A 22425-nucleotide genomic window follows, 5' to 3' on the forward strand; every position below is an offset into this window, starting at 1 on the left:
CTTTTGTCCTTTAAACCGAGAATCAGGATCTGCCCTAAAGTCACACGTTTACAATGTGAGGTTGTACTTAAAATTTTGGCTGATGTTAGGATATTTGTATAACAACTTGAAATTTGTATTCCAGCACAGTCAACAGAAAAATGCACTGTGGTTGGCACCCAGTGCTGCTACATGGAAAGGCTGTCTTAGTAAGTATGGTAAAAATCTCAAAGACTGTAAAAATAGACAAACAAAAACTGCTTAATTGTTTAATTAATTAATTAAATTTAGTTTTAAGTTGAGTGGCTGATATTTTAACATTCAACACACTGAAGAGTGGTCATGGGAACCTAAAAAAATGTTCCATATTTTATTTAAAATTGATATGCAAATATTTCTCCAGCAAATACTTTGTGTGGGTTTCCATGTCTTACCATGAAATTTTCTATTGGTAGTACTGGAACACACATTTTAACTTGTTACACAGGCGATCTAATATAAACCTAAAATTTAAATACAACTTCACATGTTAAATGTGTGAATTTAGATCCTGATTCTCAGTCTAAATAAAAAACAAAAAACAAAACTTGGACTTAATAATAGTAATATTGGATCATAGTGTAGTGATTCAGTGAGTGTACATAATTTCTTCTTCCAAATTTGTGTAGCTGACAACAGTGCCTTCCATTCTGTGGGTTTCTTCTTCTCTTAGCTGCTTTTTTTCTTTTTTTAGCTGTACACAGTGGTTTAGTTTTATGTGCTCTTACGTATCGATTGTTGACCATAAATCCTGGACAAATCAGTCCTGATATTCAGAAAGTCCTTTCTCACACCTGTATCTTGTAGTGTTCTGCCCATGTTTTTTTCTAGCAGTTTTAACATCTCAGGTTTTCAGATTGAAGATTGTGATCAATTGGAGTTAATCTTCATGAGAGTGATAGATATGAGGCTAATTTCATTTTTCTGTGTGTGGAAATTGGGTTTTCCAAGCACATATGTTGAATACTCTGTCTTTTCTTTAGTGTTTGTTTTTGACATCCTTGTCAATCATCAGATGGCTGTCGTAACATGAACTCATGGTTGGGTCTCCTTTTTGTTTCATTTGTCCACATGTCTGTTTTGGAGCTATTATCTGTTGTTTTTATTACTATAGCTCTACAATATATCTTGAAATCTTCAATGGTGATTTCTCTAGTTTTGTTCTTTCTTGCTCAGGATTACTTTGGCTATCTGTGTCTTTTCTGGTTCTATGTGAATTCTAGGATGTTTTTTCTATTTCTGTGAGATATATGTTGTTAGTGTTTTGATTAAGATTGCATTGTGTCTGTACATTGCTTTCGGTAAGATGGTCATTTTCACAATATTAGTTCTACCAATCCATGACCATGGGAGATCTTTCCATTTTCTAATGCCTTCCTCAATCTCTTTCTTAAGATATTTAAGTTTTAACCATTGGAGTGGGGATAGTGGATAGCCTTGTGGGTTCCTGATTTTAATGGGATTGCTTTGAAGTTTTCTCCATTTAGTGTAATGTTTGTTAGAATCCCTAGCCATTCTCCCAGCTGTATGACCACACATAGTCTGTCTAGTAGCCAGGCAAGATGCTTAGTCATCCTAGGGCCTTATGTCTTATGTAATTCATGCACTTTGTGATCATGTAATCTGTTTGCAGCATGGTCATGTATTCTATGTGCATGTGTGGCGTGGCTACATAAGCCCATATGTGCATGTGTGGGGGTGAGGGGGGTGGAGGGTGGAATGGGGGAACTATAAAAGAAGGTTCAACCTATTCCTCCCCTCTCTTCCTGCATGGTCATTCCATAGGCCTATCCACATCCTTTCTGTTCCCTTCCCTTAATAAACTCTTATAGTGGGTTTTCTTGTGCTTTTCTCTCATGGTAAACATTACCACTTAGTAAATAACACTAAAGACACTAAAGATGCTGGACAATCACAGTTGTTCCCACAGGTCCAGGGAACTGTTTACGTTGGCTGGTAAAGGGAAAACTCACCAATCAAAGTAGCCAGTGTTTTGTGAAGCAGTCCAGCAGCCAGGTAAATGGAAAAGTGGGCAGTTGTAGGTAAAGCAAACTTCGGCGCTAGGATCCTGGGCACAGGGTGCTAGGAAGGAGCCTAGGAGATCAGCTGGAGGGTCATCTTCCTTTGATGTCCCCCAGCTAGCTCAGTTGGTAGAGCATGGGACTCTTAACCCCAGGGTCATGGGTTCGAGCCCCATGTTGGGTGCCAATGCTAGGAATTGTATGTGGCAGGAAGGACCCCCAGATGCAGCAGCGGGCTGGCAGGCAGCCCAGTCCATGTGGTCATGGCGGCAGGGCAGCGGGTAGAGATACACAACCCAGACACTATATCCCTGTGGAAATGGTTTATTGTAATAGAGAGATGGAGAGGCAGAAAGGCAGGAAGAGGGAGACAGAGTGGGGGAGAGGGAAAGAAAGAGGGATGGAGAGTGAGGGATTCAAGATGTACACACATAGTGGGAGGAAAGAAGAGAGAGGAGAGAGGAAGGGGCAGAGTTTCCCCTAAGAAAAGGTTTCTAAGTCAGGGCAGAGGGCAGGATCAGAATACTAACAATGTTGACTGTGGATTTGTCATATAGCCCTTTTTAAAAATGTTGAGATGTGCTCCTTTCAGTCCTACTTTCTCTATTAATTTTGTGATGAAAACATTGGATTTTGTCAAAGGCCTTTTCTGTGTGATTGTGAAGATCATTCGATTTTTGTCTGTAAGTCTGTGTATGTTGACCCATCCTTGCATCTCTTCTGGGGTAAGGCCAACTTCATAGTGGTGAATGATCTTGATAGGTCCCTGTATTCTGTTTGCTAATATTTACTGAGGAGTTTTACATCTATATGCGTCAGGAATACTGGCCCTATAGGATTTTGCTGTTACAGTTGTGTCTTTACCTGGTTTTGGTATTAGAGTAATATTCTCTTGTTAAAAAAGTTGTGGAATGCTTCTTCTGGTTCTTTCTTTTCATCTGTCTTTCCTTTTGAGTAATTAAAGAAGTATTAGTTTTAGATCTTTTTTGAGAGTCAGGTAGAATTATGCTGTGAATTCATCTGGGCCTGGGATTATTTTTGATCAGAGTGCTTTCTATTACTGTTTCAAACTCTTCATTTGTTATCATCTGTTTAGGTTTTTCTTTTCTTGGCTTAACTTTGGTAGCATGGATGAATCAATAAATCCATCCTTTTCTTTTAGATCTTTCAATGTAATAGAGTACAGGTTTTTAAATTATTCCCTTACAGTATTCTGATTGTTTTTGTATCTGCTATAATTTTTCCTTGTTCATTCCTGATTTTGTTAATTTGAGTCATGTCTATAACATGAATTGCTAAATAGTCTTATTAATAAAAAAATTCCAGGAGCCAGATATTGGGGTAAATGTTGAGAGATCAGAGAAATAGAACAAGCCACAGCCAACCTCACCTTGACAACTCCTCAGCTGATCCTGTTTCCATGAATCTTCAGACTGAAACCCTCTGAGTCCTCACTCAAATGGATCTCAGTTGAACTGCTCAAAAACCTCTAGTTCCTGGTCCTTATGCCGGAAGAATGTGAGTTCCTGTTTCCTCATGCTTTTATATACCTTTCTGCTTCCTGCTGTCATTTCCTGGCATTAAAGGCTTGGGTCCTTCCCAAGCAAAGACATGAGATATCAAGTGCTGGAAGTAAAGGTGTGTGCCACCATGCCTGACTCTGTTCCTAGTGTGGCCTTGAACTCACAGAGATCCAGATGGATCTCTGCCTCCTGAGTGACAGGATTAAGGGTGTGAGTCACCACTGTCTGGCCTCTATGTCTCATCTAGTGGCTGTTCTGTTCTCTGATTCCCAGATAAGTTTATTAGGGTACACAAATAAAATATCACCACACATGTCATTCTTTCTTTGGTTAGTTGGGCTAAGGATCTGTTGATTTTGTTCATTGTCCCAAAGAACCAGCTCTTAGAGTCATTGTTTCTGTGGACTGTTTGTTTCTATCTCAATGATTTCTGCTTTAATTTTTTGCCATCTACTAAATTTAGGTTTAGTTTGTTCTCATTTTTTTTCCAAATATTTGAGTTGCATCATTAAGTCACTTATTTATGCTCTTTCTGGTTCTTTTTTTTTTTTTTATTGAGCTGAGAATCAAACCCAGGACCTTGTGCTTGGTAGGCAAGCGCTCTACCACTGAGCTAAATCCCCAACCCCTGATTCTTTTTTAACATAGGCACTTAGAACTAGAAATTTCCATTTTAGAATCACTTTAAATGTGTCCCATAAGTTTTGTTGTATTTTTGTTCTATTTTAATTTAGTTCCAGATATCTCTTTATATTTTTTATTTCTTTTTGACCCATTCACCACTCATTAATGAGTTGTTTAAACATCATGTGTTTTTGCATTTACCAGGGATTGTTTGCTGTTGATTTAAAGTTTTATTAGATAATGTTTGTACAGGATCCATGGAATTACTTCACTTTTTCTGAATTTCCTGAGGTTTATTTTGTCTCCCAGGGTGTGTGTGTGTGTGTGTGTGTGTGTGTGTGTGTGTGTGTGTGTGTGTTTAAGGCTCTTTTGTGGGCTACTGAGTAAAATGTGTATTCTTTGGTGTGTAAAATTCATTCCATGTAAGATGCGATTTACTTCTTAAATTTCTAAAGTTTCTCTGCTTAGTTTTTATCAGATGACTTCTCTATTGGAGAAGGTGGATTGTTATGTTGGTATTAATCTGTGTCTTCAGTTTCCAGGAGTAGACATTTTATGAAACTGGGTGCACCATAGTTTGGTGTGTATGTTTTTAGTATTATAATGTTTCTCTATCATTGTTCCCTTGATTGGAATAAAGTACCCTTATTTATCTCTTCAGAATAGTTTTAGTTTGAAATTTTATTTTTTGAGGTATCAGGATGGCAACATATGCTTGCTTCCTGGTTCCATTTGCTTAGAATTCTTTTCTTCTATTTTTCTCTTTAAGGTGATGCCTATCTTTATAGCTGAGTTTCTTGTAAATATCAGAAGGGTGGACTTTGTTTCTTAGTCCATGTAGCTACCTGTGTCTTTTGATTGAAGAGCTGAGGCCATTGTTGATACTTATTATTATTATTGAAAAACATGTGGCAGGATGTGAAGGCACATGCCTTTAATCCTAGCGCTCTGGAGGCAGAGGAAAGTTCTCTCTAAGAGTTAGAGGCCAGGTGGGTCTACATAGTCAGTCCAAGTCAGCCAAGGTTATATAGTGAGACCCTGTTTCAAAACAAAACAAAGCAAAACAAAACAACCACCCCCAACAAAAACAAAACAAAACAAAACAAAACCAGGGAAAGTATGTGTAGATTGTAGTGATTTTATTTATTTGTTGTTGTTGTTGTTGTTGGTGTGTGTGTGTGTGTGTGTGTGTGTGTGTGTGTGTGTGTGTATGTGTTTATATTTTTAGTCCTGCTTTGTATTTCATTAATTATAGCTTTAATTGCTCTCTTTGTAGAGTGTTTTGGCTATGCTAATTCCTTTCTTTAGTCTGAAGGATTGCTTCTAGTGTTCTCTGTAGGGTTGTTTTGGTGGACATGAATTTTCTTTTAAGCCCTTTACTATGGCAGATAATTTTGCTGGGTATAGTAGTTTATGTTGGCAATCAAGGTCTTTTAGAATTTGGAGTGCATTGATCCAGGATCTTCTGGATTTCAAAGTTTGCATTGAGAAATAAGATGTTTTTCTGATAGGTTTCTCTTTACATGTGACTTGTGGTTTTTCTTTCCTCTCTTGTAGTTTCAATAATCTTTGTTTTGCATATTTAGTATTTTAATTATGATGTGATGTGGGGAGTTTCTTTGTAGCCTTGTCTGTTTGATGTTATGTGTACTTCTTGTATGTGTGTGTTTATTTCTGTATGGGCAAGTTTTCTTCTACAATCTTGTTGAATATCTTCTCTCTGCTACTGCTCTGGGGTTTTTCTTCCTAATCTATGCCTACAAATTCAAGGATTTGGTCTTTCTATGGTGTTACACAGTTTCTGTATATTCCTTTTCTGTGCTTTAAAGTTATATTTCCATATTCTTTGCTTTTTCTGGTCTATTCTCTATATTTTATCTTCAAGTCTTGACATTCTATCTTCTATTTGATCCATTCTGCTTGTAAGGCTGTCTCTTGAGTTCTTTAGTTGGGTTATTGAATTTTTCTCTTCTCTTTTCATTTTAGCTTGAGTTCTCTTCAATATTGCTGTCTCCTTATTTAATTCTGATTTTAAGTCCTAAATTGCCTTTGCAATTTCCTTCAGCCATATATTTGTATTTTCTAGGACACAACTCAGACATTTATTGTTAACCCCTTCAATGAGGTGTATCTTTTACTTTCTTGGATTCTTTGATAAAGTTGAGGGTTATCCTTTTAAATTGTATGTCCTGGGGTTCATCTTGGTCATTCTCACTAGAAAACATTTCTATGGGACTGGTAGTTTTGCTTGGACACATATTGACTTGGCTATTCCTATTGTGTTTGCAATGTGCCTTGTGAGTGTGAACTTCTTTCTTTGGTGGTATGTTTGATGTGAGAGTTTGTCCTGCCTTAAACTGGGCTGTGCAGGAGCTGACTGATGGGAGCAGGGCCAGGTAAAGCTGGTATTAGAACCTTGTTCTGCTGCTAGTCCTGTGGGTGTAGATATGGCAGCAGGGCTGATGGGAGACAGGAGGAACAATTTATTAGGCGAAGATGGCTGTCAACCATAGGTCCTGAGGTAAGGCCTGGAGGTGTGGAGATGGCGGAGGACAGAGAAGAGTGTGAGAAGGAAGGAGTGACTTAGCCCTAAAGGAAGCCTGGGAACAGAACCCCAACCTACGGAAGAGAAGGAAGGTCTCTGAACCACTGAGCCAGCTCTCCAGCTCCAGAGTTAAGTTCAGTATGAACTGTGTGGAAGGGGTCACAAACAGTCGACGCCCAATTTCTAGCTCTTATCCCAAGGGTTTAGTTTTAAATCAAGTGACTTCCTGATAGGAGGAATGTGTAGATAGGAGGGGGTTGTGTACAAAGAACACTCACAATGAGGGGGAAGTCCCTCTTCTCGGAGCAGGATGAGTATTACAGTAACAGATCCGGAAAGAACTGTCATTTTAAAAGCTAATATAACTTATCACATATTGCTTTGACCATGGTTATTTTGTCACGGCCATAGAAACCTAAGACAATACTATTTTTGAGGTATTGATGCCAGTTAAATATAAATGAATACATTTTAAATTAGGCTAATTGGGCGTTCTCAGTTGAACATGGGTAACTAGTGTTAGTATTCTGAAGTCAGCATAAAGGAGCAGAGGTATTCTTATTTTCAGAGCTCACAGGCAAGGACAGGTGGTTATCATTTTTATGTCCTGTGCCCATGCCCAATCTTGTGCTTTCGAAAGCAGAGTCTTTGATATAGAGTCAATGACTCATTATATATTCTCTCTCTCTCTCTCTCTCTCTCTCTCTCTATATATATATATATATATATATATATAGTCACGGCTGTTACTAGCATTAAGGATGGGTGTGGTTATGTTGGAAGTTACACCATCCTACCGCTGCAGGTTTCTCCTAATTTTCTAATCTTTTATGCCCCAGTTCTCTTCCTAGCCTCTGGGGTCCGTGGTAGGAGTGCTCGGAGTCATTGGGAGGGCCCCTGTGAGGGAGATGGGTACTCTCTCCACCAGGAGCTGCTTCATGAAGTAAGGTGAGACTGTCACTGTACTACTAAGAAAGAGGAAAAACGCCCAGTTTATCATTTTCTAGTGACTCATCCCTGCCTCCTTACTTCTGGACTCGGGATGGGTCCTCACTGTGATCTTTCCCTTCCCAGAGTTGGGCAAGGCAAACTCACCCACTGTCACCTTTGCAATCATAGGGACGCTGTCTCGGCCCACAGCGCACCCCAGCGGGCCGTCTGGATTCCTCCTAGTCCGGCCACTTGGCTTCCGGAGAGATCTCCAGTCAGTCCCACGGCAGATGCAGAAAGCCGGTCTCCGTGGGACCCCAAAGAGGGCACTCGCCACCTGGGAACCTCGGGGACCTGGAGGGGCGGGGCAGGGCGGGCTGGGAGGCTGGCCCGCGTCTCTGCCGCTTTGCAGGACTGCGGGCCTGAAGCAAGGCAAAAGGGGAGGGTCTCGAGCACAGTCCCGCTCCTCCGAGAGAAGGACCCGGCCGGGTGGAAATCCTGCACCCGGGAGCCACCGAGACGCCCGGCACACAACATGGAACGAGCCGGCCCCAGCTCCGCGCGGCCGAAGCAGCAGCGGGACCAGGACTGGGTGGAAGCGTGGCTGGATGATCACCGGGACTTTACCTTCTCTTACTTTGTTAGAAAAGCCACCAGGTAAGAAGAGGAGCCACAAAGGACACGGCCAGGGACATGGAGCGTGACCTAGGGCTGATCTTTTCTTCCCCAATTGAATTTTCCCCTTGGTTCAACATTAAACAATCCCGGTTCCCAGGTCCTTTGCTTCCGAGGTAGCTTCTCGGTCCCAGCGCGAACTGGAGCCCTCGACTTAAAGCGAGCACCGCTGAAAACGGAGGCGTCGGTTTAGATACGACTTGCCCACGAAGTTAAAAACAAAGAAGTATACCCGGCTCGGGAGCAAGACTACTTTCACGCACGCTCACGGGCCTTCCTCCAGGCCCCTCTACCCTCTCGTTTTCCCCCTAAACCGGTTTAGCAAAACCAAAACAAGCCAGAGCCCCCTTCCCAGCGGCTCCGGAAGCAGGGTTGCAGGCGCGTCCCTGTAGCCGCGCTCCTCCCCTGCCCCTCTAGCTCTGACCCTGGCGGGGCGGGGAAGCTGGGGGTCCGGACCAGGCCACCGGGAAGCGGAGCAACAGCATGCCTGGGGTCGCCCCAGGGAGGGCTATCGCCTTTGGCCCCCTGATAGTTCCCTGATCATCCCGCCGCAGGCTGCAGCGCCGCAAGGAGGTTCTTCGAGGAGCTTTGCTGCGCGCACACAAAGGGCGGGGGGAGGTGTGTGGGGAGGGAGGCGGCTGGGGCGGACTCGGGGCTCCGGGGCCCCGGGCACCCCAGAGGCCAGCTCTTCCTGGTCGCGAGCCAAGAGCCGGGAGGCCGCCGCGGAGGGCGGGGAGGAGGGAGCCTGTCTTCCCAGGAGCCGATTGCAAGCAGGGACTGCGAGCAGACTGGAGAGTGGAACTAAGGGACGAGAGGGTGGAGCGGAGTGCGTGGCGGGCGGGTCCCCCAAAGCTCCAGGAGTCGCCTCGAAGCCCGCGCGCGCGCGCTTGCCTCCCGCGCGCCGACCTGGGCTGAACTAACCAGCTCTGCTTTGGAGAAGGGGCTGGAGCCCCGCCACCGGCGCCTTGGGGCAACGGCCGTCGAGCAGCTGGTGCTGGCCGCCCGAGCCGGGAGGGCGACTCTCGCCGGGCGGGGATGGTGGACGAGCCGGCGGGGACTCGCCTGTGCGCCGCCGTCACTCGGCCGGGCGCTGCCCGCCAGGGGGCGACGCCACGCGGGGTCCGCAGCCGGCGACCCGCAGCGAAGAGGCGGCGGGGGCCTTAGGGGAGCCAGCCGGGCCCCCAGGGAACTCCTCCGGCCCCCAGAGGCTCCCGAGTCCACCTTCCGAGGAGTTGGGAAACGAGCGCCCCACGTTTGCTATGTTGCCCTTTGGAGACAAAACGAGGTACTTCCTTCAACACCCCGCTGGCCACTTTGCCTGGGGAGGGGTGCGGGAGTCGCCAGGGCTGGCGGTGGCACCCAGCACACCTGCCCCGGGGGAGTGAGCCGCTTGGTAGATGGGCAGTGTGATTTTGTGTCTCTCCTTGCTTTCTTTCCGAGGGACTGGTGGTGGTGAGTGGGGTGGGGTGGGGGGTCAGTTTTCTCTTTTCCCACCGAGTCACTTCTGGAGAGTTTGGGCGTTTTGCTCGTGAGCCTATCCTTTAATGGCTGAGCCATCTCTCACGGTGAGCCCAGATAGGCTCAGAGTGCCCAGCCCTCCTTTCATTTCCCCCGCCGACTGTGCCTTTTTCCTACAAACTCTGAGCTTGGAGCGGTCAGATGATACCTCTGAAGCGAGAGCGGTTTCTTTCTCAAACGTTACTTGGGTGTTTGAGCAGAAGCACCAAGGCAGACCGTCTCGAGCTAGAATTATCGATTGCTGTGAACCAACAGTTTCCAAGGGTCACCAGCTACTCTGAGACCATCTGTCCCTGGTGTCCTTTCCACATTCTCACCCTCTGCTCCCTTTGAATTAGAGCACAGGAAATGGGGAGGGGCTAGAAGAGCAGGGCTGAGTTTTAAAGAATGCTTTGGAGGTGTCCTTTAGATAGGTTGTTAATAGCTGAAAGAATAAAGCAGCTTGTCTAAAAATACAGCAAAAACGTCCCATTCTTTGTTTCCCCTCTCCGCTTTGAAGACAAACTCTGGACGGCTTACTGCAGGTTTTTGACTAGTCCTAGGCGAGAAGACTATCAAAACGTTCCCAAAACCTTGAAAGTGTAGCAACGTTGTATTTAAAAGTATAGATAGTCACTCGATACATTTACTATTACTTTTCTCTCAAGTAGAATACCATTAAAATCTAATTACAATGCTAACTGTAAAATTTAGATAGTCTGAGACTCCAAAAGATTTTTTTTTTCTAGTTAGGTTTTCTAGTTAGGGCATTATTTGGTGCGTGTTTTCTCTCTCTCTCTCTCTCTCTCTCTCTCTCTCTCTCTCTCTCTCTTCTTAAGAGTAAAACTTGGAAAATGAAAGTGTGACATATTTTAATGCAGCTTAGGCCTTCAGTTTTAGACATCCAGAAGGTTATTAACATAAAGAATAATACTCTAGGAATTTTTGGGTAGCCTGTGGGCATTCTTCGTGGAATTGAAGTTTGGCTTTTTGCTGGTGATATTAACTGAAGGCTTTTAATATATGAATAGGAGAATAGGAAGCTGGACACCAGTTGATTATTATTTATTTAGTATTTTTTTTTAAAGCCAGACTATGAGAGTTAAGGTGGTTAAGGTCGAGATAAAAATGTATTGTATACATTGTAACTTCACAGCACAGTTCCTTTTAAACTAGAAGGCTACATCATTTTGTTGTGCTTTGTAAGTAAAAAATATATGTGTGTATGTAAACAATGTATGTGATTCAGGTAACCCATGAAACAACAGTTCTGACAGAGAGGTATGTGGAACACTGAAACCTTTAAAATCAATTTAGATTCATTTCGAATGCCTATCTGCGGCAGAAATCAAGAGTACTGGTAGAAATGTTTCTGCATTTATTAACTGTGGCCACTTGACACAAATGTATTATATACTCTCCTATCCCTAGGCCCGATTGCCTGCATCTAAGCGTGGTCCTGGAACTTAGTTAATCTTGTTTGACCTTGATAGCAATTATGCTGTCAAGTTTTTTTTTTTTTAAATTATCTTCAAATACATAGCTGTATGCATGCCTATATTCTCCAGCAAAAGAATGGATGAGTGCTTTTTAATGGTCACGAACCATTTATATGAATTTGAGTGTGAAAGTTGAACAAGTTGTAACTTAGTCTATTGGCATGAAAATTTACTTTGCTTTTTCTAGTAAATTGCTAATGGGCACCTCCCACCCTCACTACCTAAACAATTGGGGTCCCTCCAGGCGGCACTGAGGCTTTAATGTGCAGACATTTACAGAGAAAGCCTTCTGGATGCTAAAGCCACTCAGCAGCTGTTGTTATTCTTGACAGCATATTTGAGGAGTGTTATCGTTCATTAGTTGCTAATCAGGTCTATGATTGTGGGTGATGTTTTAAGTCCTTTAGTATTGAAGGGGTGAGGTGATTGAAATTTATTGCCTTGTTTGCCAGGCAAAAGCCTGAGAATATTTGGTATACAGTGGAAACAGGAGATTTAAGTGAGGACAAGTTTTATGGCAGGTCGGATCAAAGTCCAGAAACAGAAGTTTTACCAGTTTTTGTCGCCTCCTGTGACAGACTTGACACCACAGAGCTGTGCTGGCTTAGTTGTGTGTCTGGGTCCTGCATTTGGGATTCTTCGGGTCCTCTCCTTGACTTTCTGTGTCTATTCTTTCTGGTGCAGTGGTGGGGATTAATTATGGCCTTCCGTATGCAAGGCAAGTGCTCTGCCAATTGAGCTACATGATACCCAGCACTCAAAATGGTTACTCTGAGATGAGGTCTCATTAAGTTGTCCCGAGGTTTTGAACTCACTATGTAGCACAGGCTGAATCTACCTCAGCTTTCCAAATAGCTGGTGTTATGGGCCTGGGCCATGATGCCTGGCCTGGCTCCCTTTTCATTTCTAAAAGATGTAACATTTTTATTTGTAAGGTACATTCATCCTTAGATGGAGGATGTAAAATAAATATTGCTATCCTTTCATAAAACTTACTGTTTCTGTAATTACATAGGAATAGAAACTGTTTCCCAGGGTTCAAACAAATAATGTACTAAGTGTATTTTTAAGGCAATGGTATTGAAAATAATAAATTCTTCAGAGCTTTTGGGCAGTCTGAGTGTGATTGTGTGTGTGTTTATCTGTTTATAGCAGTAATTCTCATAAAGTAACGGCCAGTTTTCCTGTGTTGTCTTGTGTTCTATATGTCCGTGTTGCCTTCTAGCCTCCTGGATACATTCTGATAGGCTTCAATTCTTCCTGCCTGGAAGAATCCATAGAAGCCCTTGAGACAACAGCTATTTCCCACTGCCCTCTTCTTCATGTTTTCATTTCAGTGTTCTAGATCCTTCTTAGAGCCTAAACTACATGATCAAGATTTGTAAAAGTGTGTATGTTTTATGCACTATTAGTCATAGATGGCTATCTTTAAATAAAATGATTTCTGTGTTACAATGTAAACTTAAATAAGCTTGTAAAATTTATAGTTTTTTTTTTTCCAGTTTGTGATCTGAAAAATCTATAGAAACTGTCAATATTTTCATGACATCGTGTCCACAGTATTTCAAGATTAGGAAACATTGGTGTTTTGCATGTTCTAGGCAACAAGATTTATTCTTTCATGGTGTTAGGGGTTGTATCTGTAGACTCAGCTCCATAGACAAGCTAGTGTCCTGTCTGTGAACTATGTATACAGTCAGCCCCAAGTTGCCTTTTAAATAGTTCCACCTACGTAGGTGATCTCTGCTCTCTTACATCATTTCTGTTCAGATAAACTTTAAAACTGTATGAAGTTACTCACTCACCCCTTCTCAGTGGCAAACTGAGTGGTTTTGCTAAAGATGGCCTCCTTCCATTGTATTTGGAAGCACAAATTACGGCTGTGCTCACACTGCCTTGGATGTTTTAGTAACGTGCCAGAATGATTTCCTTTGTAATGGAAAAGACTAAACAGAACTGGGTAGTATTTATTGGCTTCTAGCCCAAGCATAATTTATTAAACTTTCAATTGTGGTTTTTGAGTTACATTTGTTTTTGTTGTTGTTTTCAGGGCTGAATGTAGGGAAAAAGCCTCTTCCTAGGATGAAAAATTCTTTAGTAAGCCGGGGACAACTAACTAAATCAGTGAGTTGATTGGTCATTCAGAGTTGAAGATGCTTAATTTCTGAAGTTAATGTGCAGATGAGCTGTGGACTTGACAAGACTTCCCGTAACGTTGGTTTGGGGGTACAGATGTGGTCCAGGTTGACTGGTGTTTCAGCCGTCAATGTGACTGGGGAGCAACTTTGACATCAGGTTCTCAGGAGTAAGTGCCTGTGAGCCGCATACGTAGGAATAAAACCAGAGAGTCTCTCCACGTGCATGACTCCTTCATTTGATATTTAGCGCTATAATCTTATTTGCTGACTTGTCATTCTCATTTTGCTTTAAATTGTATATTTATTTATTTACTTCTTTATTTTTACAATGTAAGGACTTCATTCATTTTCAGTGAATGGTAGAACTTGGCAATTACTTCCAATCAAATATTTAAGGTAGGCAAAATAAATTGAGTGTTAAGTTTCTAAGAATCATGTTGAGAAGTAGACAAATATCCTAAAAAAATGTTTGAAAATCTTTAAAAAATATGTCGGTTTCTCTGGGTTTTAGTTTGTAATGAACGTACTGTTTGAATTCTTTTTTGTTTTCTTTTTCTGAGACAGGGTTTCTCTGTCTAGCTCTGGCTGTCCTGGAACTCACTCTGTAGTTCAGGCTGGCTTAGAACTCAGAGCTCAGAGAACTCAGAGCTCAGAGATCTGCTTGCCTCTGTCTCCCTGCTGGAACTAAAGGTGTGCACCATCATTGCTCAGAGTTTTTACTTTCTTCTCCTCCTTCTCCTTTCCTTCTTCTTTTTTCCTCTTCGAATTATTATGTGCCATTCTTATTATCTTTTTTATTTGGGAGAGGGAAGGATTGTGTTTTTTTATAAAATGACTTCTCTGAATAGATAAGTGTGTGTGTGTTTTTGGGGAGGGGTGTAGGTGAGGGGCGTGCTTAAGCTTTGGATGAAAATGACTGTCATTTTCTATTTTAATGATAATTATTTGATATTCACACACACACATATATTCTCTGTTGAATTCTTATGTAAGAAAATATCTGAATCCTTTGAACTAATAAAATAATTAAACCCTCAGATACACACACAGAGGAATGGGGGGCGGGTGGAGAATGAACTTTATAGTTACGTAATCCAATGTCTTAAATTTAAGCAACATACCCTTGGGTTCAATCCCCAGCATAAATCAAACAAAAGATAAAACAAACCCCACCCCTGTTAATAAAGGCTTTCTTTCTGATGTCCGCTAAAATAGCTAGGGAGCTTTTATTCACAAATGACCAAACCTTCCCTGAACCCATGTAAAACCGACTGTCGATCAGAATGCCCAGGGATCAGATCAGGTGTGAGTTCACCTGATCAGTTAATCTTATTAAGATTCTGTCTGTTCTTTTGCCTGTCTTTCTTGCCCACTTATCTGTCTTTTGGCCTTGAACTTCAGCTTTATTTTCCTGCGTGCTTTCTTCGTGTGCTGGCAAAATTCCTCTCTGATGAGTCTTAAACTTCTGCTGTTAAAGGGGCACCTTCTTGGTCTTGGCTGTGCTCCCCACACTACTTATTCCACCCTTACTCGGTCATCTGCTGTCTCTGGACTAATCAAAAAGAGAAGAGAAGTCTGACTACTTACGTAGGGCAGGGAGCCACACTGTCTGCATGTTCCTTTATGGGTTTGGGGGAGGAGAGGACAGAGGTAAGGGGTTTGTCAGAGTAATGTGGACAGATGCAGTATGCCAGGTGCCATATCTCCCCCCCCAAACCCCGCACCATTTCCTTTTAGACAGAGCCTTACTCCGTGCTGCAGGCTGTTTTAGAACTCTCTATGTAGCTTCAGATTCCTCATAACCTTCCTGCTTCAGCCTTCTGAGCACTGGGATCATAGGTGTGAGTCACCACCACATCCATGGTTGAGTTCTCTTTATTTCAATATGCAGCTGAATATGGAACTTTTAAAAGTAAAATAAACTCAATATAAATAGATACAATTGAATTGTAGTTACAGCATTTGTGCAACTGCAATCCTAAATTGTATTGTAAATTACTTATGAACAGAATGATAAAACTACAGTTAAATGCAAATTGGCAGCATTCATTAAATGCCCCTTGCAGTCATTATGGCTCCCAACTGTGCTGGTGAGCAGTACAACATGGCCATCAGGCATTTTCCATGTGGCCTCACAACAGCTCACCTCTCCCACCGGCACTTGGGACATTCATGTACCTTTTAGTCCTATAGCACACGCACTCACTTTTTGGATTTCATTTTTCATGTGGGACGAAAGTCTGATTGCATATTAAATTTACTTTTCCATTAAAACTGAAGGGCAATACTTGGTAAATAAGTTGGTGATTCTAATCATTTAGGACATACTTCTCTCACATTTTTATGTTTTAATTATGATCCTTAAAAAATAACCAAACTAAAGAACTTTTATAGAAATGCACAGTTCTTCAAAATATACCTGCATTAAGCTCTTAAGCTCTTTAGACTTGGGGTTGATAAATGTCCGCTTAGCGGCGTTTCTCCTGTTTTGAAACTGCAAACCAATTTAGTGTATAGGTTTCAGTTCCTAAGCTTTCCTTCAGATTTTAGGTTTTCATTTAAGTGATATGATTCCTACATGCAAATAGGAATGCCAGGAAAAATACAAAACAGAGTGACCCTCCCAACATGGAAGTCCCGAGCATCAGACTGCAGGAAGCATTTCTGCATTCTCTCTGCATCTGGTCTGGGTAAGTTTCTCCCAGAGGAGAACACCTGGGAACCGAAGAACTTTAGGGAGCATGCTTGTTTCATTGACATGTCAAACCCAAGCGAAGCGTGGATTGATTGTCAGGATAGAGGTTATGGAGGGTGTGCTGGGCCTCAAATCTCCTGTTTCCTTTACCGTCCTTAGAGCCAGCTAATCTTTTATTCACTTAAAAGGTTTCCCAAAAGTATAGGCTGGGATTTGACTGGGATGTGTTTTGCTCTGAGACGCTATTCATCAAATTGCAGCATGAATTACATCCTCAGGCCCCAGGCACTTGATGCCAGAAGCCTTTCTAATGCCAAGAATACCCCCAAGATTGTGAAATCAAATATGTTCCCACACATTTGCAGATTTCCCCCAGGACTGGCACCACCACTCAGTTTGGAGCCACTGTTTTAAACCCTTTGAAATGCGTTTCTGTTTGTGGACATTGGGAGCCTTACAAGTGACAAGTTTAGGTGCTGATTCCTAATCTGTCTTTCTGAGAGAATGACTCTAGGTTGTTTACAGACTCCCTAAATGGAGTTGATGGACTTAGAGAGTGCTCAAGACAGTTAAAGGAGAACATGCACGTTCCCTGTGGGTTTTCTTAGTAGTTTCAAAACACTACTACTACTTTGTTTTCCTAGTGTATAATTTTCACATTGAGGATTAATAACAGCTAAAACTTGATCATAAATATCGATAGTCATTCCCTTTTTTTCCTGACAAATAGGAATCAGAACAACACAAGAGTGACTTTAAAAAGCCTCAAGTGTCCTTCATTTTTGATGGCTTTTTTATGAATGGTTTGAAGGAGCCTTATTTGGGATTGTGTAAGGCTCTAGCAAGGTGGTAACTGGAGTAGGAATTAGGCCCTCAGGTTTTGCTCCCAGCTTTGCTGTTGATGAAGACGGGAAGGGGGGGGGGGCTGTAAGGGCTGAGGAACAGGCCTGGGGTCACACATGAGCTTTAACAGGCTTCTCCAGCTGTAAGAGTTCTTGCTTCTCAGGAGAACACAGCATCGGCTTCTCAAGTTAAACAATTTCATTCTTGTATTTTTCCAAACTTGAGTAGTGGATCCAGGTCAAATTATGCAAACACTGTAACTAAAACTGTATAAAATAAGGATCTAAGAGCAGGAAAAATAGCCAACATTATTTTTATGGGAGTTATTTTTGTGTTTTTTTCCTACAAATAATTTTAGGAGACTTTTATACACTCATTCTTTCCAGTCAGAGGATTTAGTAGGCTCTTTCTAATTCAGGTACTAATGATTAATTGATACAACTGGTGGATAAAAACATTAAAAAGAACAAAAATATGACATTTTAATAGTATAATTATAAACATGAACATGTACTTGAGTGCTGTGGATTAGTCACACCTGCAGATTTTTCCTTTGTTTTGCTTGAGATACCCTGGAAAAGCTCTCAAAAGTTATTGCTCAAGGGGACTGTTCCATGGGTATCCTTGAGGTCCAGGGGTGGCAACAACCTAATCTTAGTATTTCCCTTCAGTTGGAATAAAAGTAAAATGAAAGGGGGAAAAAAAGAAAAAAAGAAGTAAAATGGCCAACTTTTATACCCAAATAGCCTGTAACATTTTTATCAAGTTGTAAAAATATGTTCAGGTATAGAATTACCACATTATAGAACATTGACTGCTATGGTTTAATTATTGTATATTTTCTAATATGTATGGCTAAATAATTTTATCCTTTTAGTAGAAATAGAAAAACAAGTTCATTCTTGTAATTGTTTTTCATAATTAAATATTTAACTCATAATCAGAAAATAATGTCATATAAGGGTGTCATTATTAATGTGGGGAATCCATTTGTTAAATTTTAATTTGAAAAATATGTTGAAACAATTTTCTTTTTCTTCATATTAAGAATTTCTGTAAAAATGGAGCTTTTACATTTATTTTAGTGTGTGTGTGTGTGTATGTGTGTACAAGTGTACCACAATAAGTTTTTGGAGGTCAGAGGTCAAATTGTGGGAGTTGTTTCTTTCCATCATATGTGTTCCAGGGATCAAAGTCAGGTGCTCATTCTGGGAGGCAGATACCTTTACCTGATGAGCCATTTGGCCTGCCCCAAATGGAGTTTTGAAATTAAGTGCCTAATAGGAAGTAATGAAGGGCTGGACATCATGGCACATACCTGTAATCCTATGGGACGATAAGACTAAGAAGTTCTTAAGTTCAAGTCCAGCTTGATGATTTCTAAAATAAAACAAAACAGAGGAAGAAACACTAGTTATTATTCTGTTTAAGTAAATTGAATAAATTCTCTTTATTTTAAAAAAAGTCAGTTGATAAAAAATGAATACTACATTTAGTGTTAAACTGATTAAGTCATCACTGCATGCACATTGAATTATTTAGTTTTCTGGACTGTGTGAGTTAAATAATACCTTATTTTACAGTGAGTGTAAATAATGTTCCTAATGTCAGTTCTTTGACAGAGTTGGCATGGGTTTGAGTCTTGAGTCTATGTGACCAGAGCCCCTTAAATACCATGTTCACTGAAGTTCATTTTCAGTCTTAATGGAAGAAAAACCAAAGCGTACAGATTTAATGTTATGTGGAATCTAACGCAAGAGGAGGTGTTTATCTTACCCTCTCTTAGTGTACAAGCATATTAAATAATGGGGTGTCTTTGCTAATGTCAATTAGTTTTCATATGTAATTTTAATATAAAAAGCCTCTAATGACTTTTTTTTTAAAGTGACTGAAAATTTAGTTATTAGGCTACTGCAATTAGATCTCAGTTCTAGGACAAAATTACCCTAAGTATGAGGTTGGAGCAGTAACAGCATTTGGTATTCTTACAGAGGGCTGGGGTTCAGTTCCCAGCATCCACAGGAGGTGGCTCACAACTATTGGTGACTCCAGTTCCAAGGGAACCAATGTACTCCTCTGGCCTCCATGTGCTCCTGAACGCGTGTGGTGCATGCATATACTCAGGTATGCATGCCTATAAAATAAAAAAATAAATCTTTTAAAAGTACCCAAGTGCAGTATATTTTTCAATTATAAAATTCTTTAAGAATATTTTTTTGGGGATTGGAGATATGGTTCAGCAGTTAAGAACACTGGCTGCTCTTCCAGAGGTCCTGAGTTCAATTCCCAGCACATGGAGGCTCACAACCATCTGTAATGAGATCTGATTCTCTCTTCTGGCTTGCAGGCAGACACAGCACTCATATACATAAATAATCAAACCTTTAAAGAAATAACAATTATTTGGACAAAAGAATAAGATATATTGAATTAGATGCTTTGCAAGCAGATTTTATCTATATTTTTAATTTAAGAGAGTCATGAGGTTTATATCACAATTTTGCTTTGCCTTGTAAGTTTTTTCCTTATATTTCTAGATTCCAAGAAATATTCTATAAAATGTAGACAAAATATTTTATTTTTCATTGTCAAGATATCTAGATTACTTAGTAGGCATTGGAAGCCATTTAAGCAGTTTGACTTTGATAGAAAGTGATGTTACTGCTACTTAGAGCAACTTACAGACACAGCTCTCTCTCTCTCTCTCTCTCTCTCTCTCTCTCTCTCTCTCTCTCTCTCTCTGTGTGTGTGTGTGTGTGTGTGTGCGTGTATTCTCCTTGGTAGCTAATATATTTGAAATGTGTGAGATTTTGCTTCCCTGTGTCCTATCAATAAATTAGGCCCAATGCTCAGTGGTAGATGGCCAACACAAAGTGAACTCAGTGGTATTTTGTCTCACAGTCCTAGCTTTTTTCTTTTTCTTCATATTTTTTTCTCATATATTATGGTTTCTAGTTTTGTTTTTATTGGGATCTCAGCACCTGTATGTGTTTCTTGTGCTTTTTCTTTTTGTTTCGTCTTATTCTGATTTGTTTGTTTTCATATGTTATTATTATTGCTGCTGATGTTGTTATTGGTGCCTGTTTGTATTTTAATGAGAGAGAGAAAGGAAAGGTGTGGATTTGGATGGGTGGGAAGTAGGGAAGATCAGGGGGAGGGGAAACTGACCAGAATATATTGTGTGAAGAAATATCCATCTTTAATAAAACATGAAAAATTACTTGTGAATAGTGAGCAGCTATAACCTGTCTAGTTAAATGAAAAACCCAAACTACAAATTCTAAATTTAAAATAATCTGTAATGAAAATGAGAAGTTATGGTTTTAATACAATGTGTGCTATATAATTTTTCATTTTAAAAAGTATTACTAATCTGTAAAAACTTAAGAGGATATGAGTCAAGGCACACTCAACATGTAAAATTAAAAACTGTTTTATTTATTTGAGCCAGGGTCTCATTATTCTCACAGTGGCCTTGACCTCATGGTGTAGCCAAAGACGTCCTTGAACTTTTGATTCTTCTGCCTCTCCCTCTAGGGAGTTGGGATGACAGACATGGGCCCTAGAACTTGGTTTTATGCAGTTGCTGGGGATTCATGAATGTCAGGCTTGCTGGTTAGTTTTAATTTGACGCAAGCTAGAATTATTTTAGAAATTTTAGAAAAGATTTCTCCATCCGATTGGCCTGTGAGCAAGCCAGCAGAACATTTTCATGACTGATGTGGGAGGGCTCAGCTCAGTGTGGGCGGGGCCATCCCTGGGCTGGTGGTCCTGGGTGCTCTAAGAAGGCAGGCTGAGCAAATGATGGACTTCCCTTGGTGATAGACTCTTAACCTGGAGGTGTAAGTGAAAGTAACCCTTCCCTCCTCAAGTTACTTTTGGTCATGGTGTTTCAGCGCAGCAGTAGTAACCCTCACTAAGACAGGAGGCATGCACTCTCCCAACTGAGTCACATTTCTAGCCCCAAACTTAAATTTATTTAAGTATTCTTTAGAAAGTATTGCTAGTTTGGCACCACTTGTTCAACTATTTATTGAATCTATCATCCATGCTTTTAAATGAAAGCATATGGGATGTGTAAAACGAAATGTATGGCATTTTATTTCTGCTTGTGTGTAATTTTAGCTGTTAAAGTTACTGTAAAAATTCATAGCACCTCACCTCCTAGTCATCTCCCTGTATCCCTTTGAACCTTCTTTAACCACCAGTCAGTTGATCTGTCCTTCCACCCAAGCCTCAGATACTGGAGTGCACTGTACCTGCCAGAGCTTGGTTAGCTGTCAACTCAGGGACGTGTTCCTCAGCTCTCCATCCGCACAGCAACAACCTCATGAAACATAGCACAGTGAAGTCCCATGAATCAAAGTGTCTCAGAGGCACTGATTGTTGTATTAAATCACTGCACAAACATTTAGCGGTGCCAAGCATATTCCCTAGATAATATACTTCCAATTAGAGGTGTGGTCTAAAAATAGTTGAGATTTAAGACTTGAGTCACCTTTAACACAGGAACTCATGGCTTGCTGGTAATAACTTCCATTTAATTCCATTTCTCCTCACCTAACTAGTATGGATCTTTTGGTGTTTCCTGTACTTGGCATGTGCTTCCTGAGCCCAAACACTGTAGACAAGCTTGAAGACACAAGCAATATTTACCATTAGTGTTACCTGAGAGTAATCACTGCCAGCAATGATTCTGAGTCCTTCCAGGCCTTCTTCAGTTATTTTAAGACATACTGTAAAAGCTGAAAAACAAAACTAAATTCTCCCACTTGAAATGGGTATACAATGCAGCTCACGTATGAGGTAAGAATTTCTGTGTGTAATAAAGTGAGTGAGTGACTGGACAATAATTTAGTGAGGAGAGGGAGCGATGTGGACGGGTGTTAACATGAGGACCTTGGGCATCAATTTTTATTGCATTTTTCTTGGCTAGCTTTCTTTTAGGTGTTTGTCTTTTTATTAACAGCCTCGTAAAAGTTAAAATCAACTAAAGGATTTCAAGCCTTGTGCTTGTGGACTGCTCTCAGGTTCAAAGGGCAGTTTGTAAAGACAGGCTTGTGTATTATTAATTATCAGTGCTTACAGCAAATAGTAAAAACAAAGACTTAAAAAAAGGGGGGGATTTTTTTGTTCCCTTTGCCCCAGATGTTTATTATGTAATTTAAACCCTACTTCAAAAAGAAAACAAAAACAAAAAACCCAAATAGAAGCATTCTACAAAGGACAGCACTTGAAGTGCCTGTTTTGGCCATGGCCCAGAGTGTCCATGATGGATGTAGTTAGCAGATACCAAACATACTTGTCCCTCTGCCTATGGACTTATTCTGTCCTTTTGTAATTGGCTGGACTTTATGAAGCTCTTTTCCTGATTTCCTCATCTCCATTAGCATGGTACTGGGGATCCAGGCATTATA

The 22425-nt window shown here is 40.9% G+C and overlaps 1 protein-coding gene across 3 annotated transcripts in view; it reads left to right on the forward strand.

Moving 5' to 3' along the window:
• Window positions 1-8106: 8106 nt before the first annotated feature.
• Pde5a (phosphodiesterase 5A) overlaps window positions 8107-22425 on the forward strand; it is a 136164-nt gene continuing 121845 nt past the window's right edge. The window contains exon 1 of one of the 3 annotated variants that reach the window (XM_036191556.1): window positions 8107-8318. In XM_036191556.1, coding sequence (XP_036047449.1) covers window positions 8197-8318 — 122 coding nt within the window. In that variant the 5' untranslated portion in view covers window positions 8107-8196. Of the gene's footprint in view, window positions 8319-9008; window positions 9622-19085; window positions 19133-22425 lie in introns of those variants that run through there. The other 2 variants (XM_036191557.1, XM_036191558.1) reach the window with 2 other exon arrangements.

Source organism: Onychomys torridus, chromosome 6 (assembly GCF_903995425.1).
Source record: "Onychomys torridus chromosome 6, mOncTor1.1, whole genome shotgun sequence".
Lineage (NCBI taxonomy): Eukaryota > Metazoa > Chordata > Mammalia > Rodentia > Cricetidae > Onychomys > Onychomys torridus.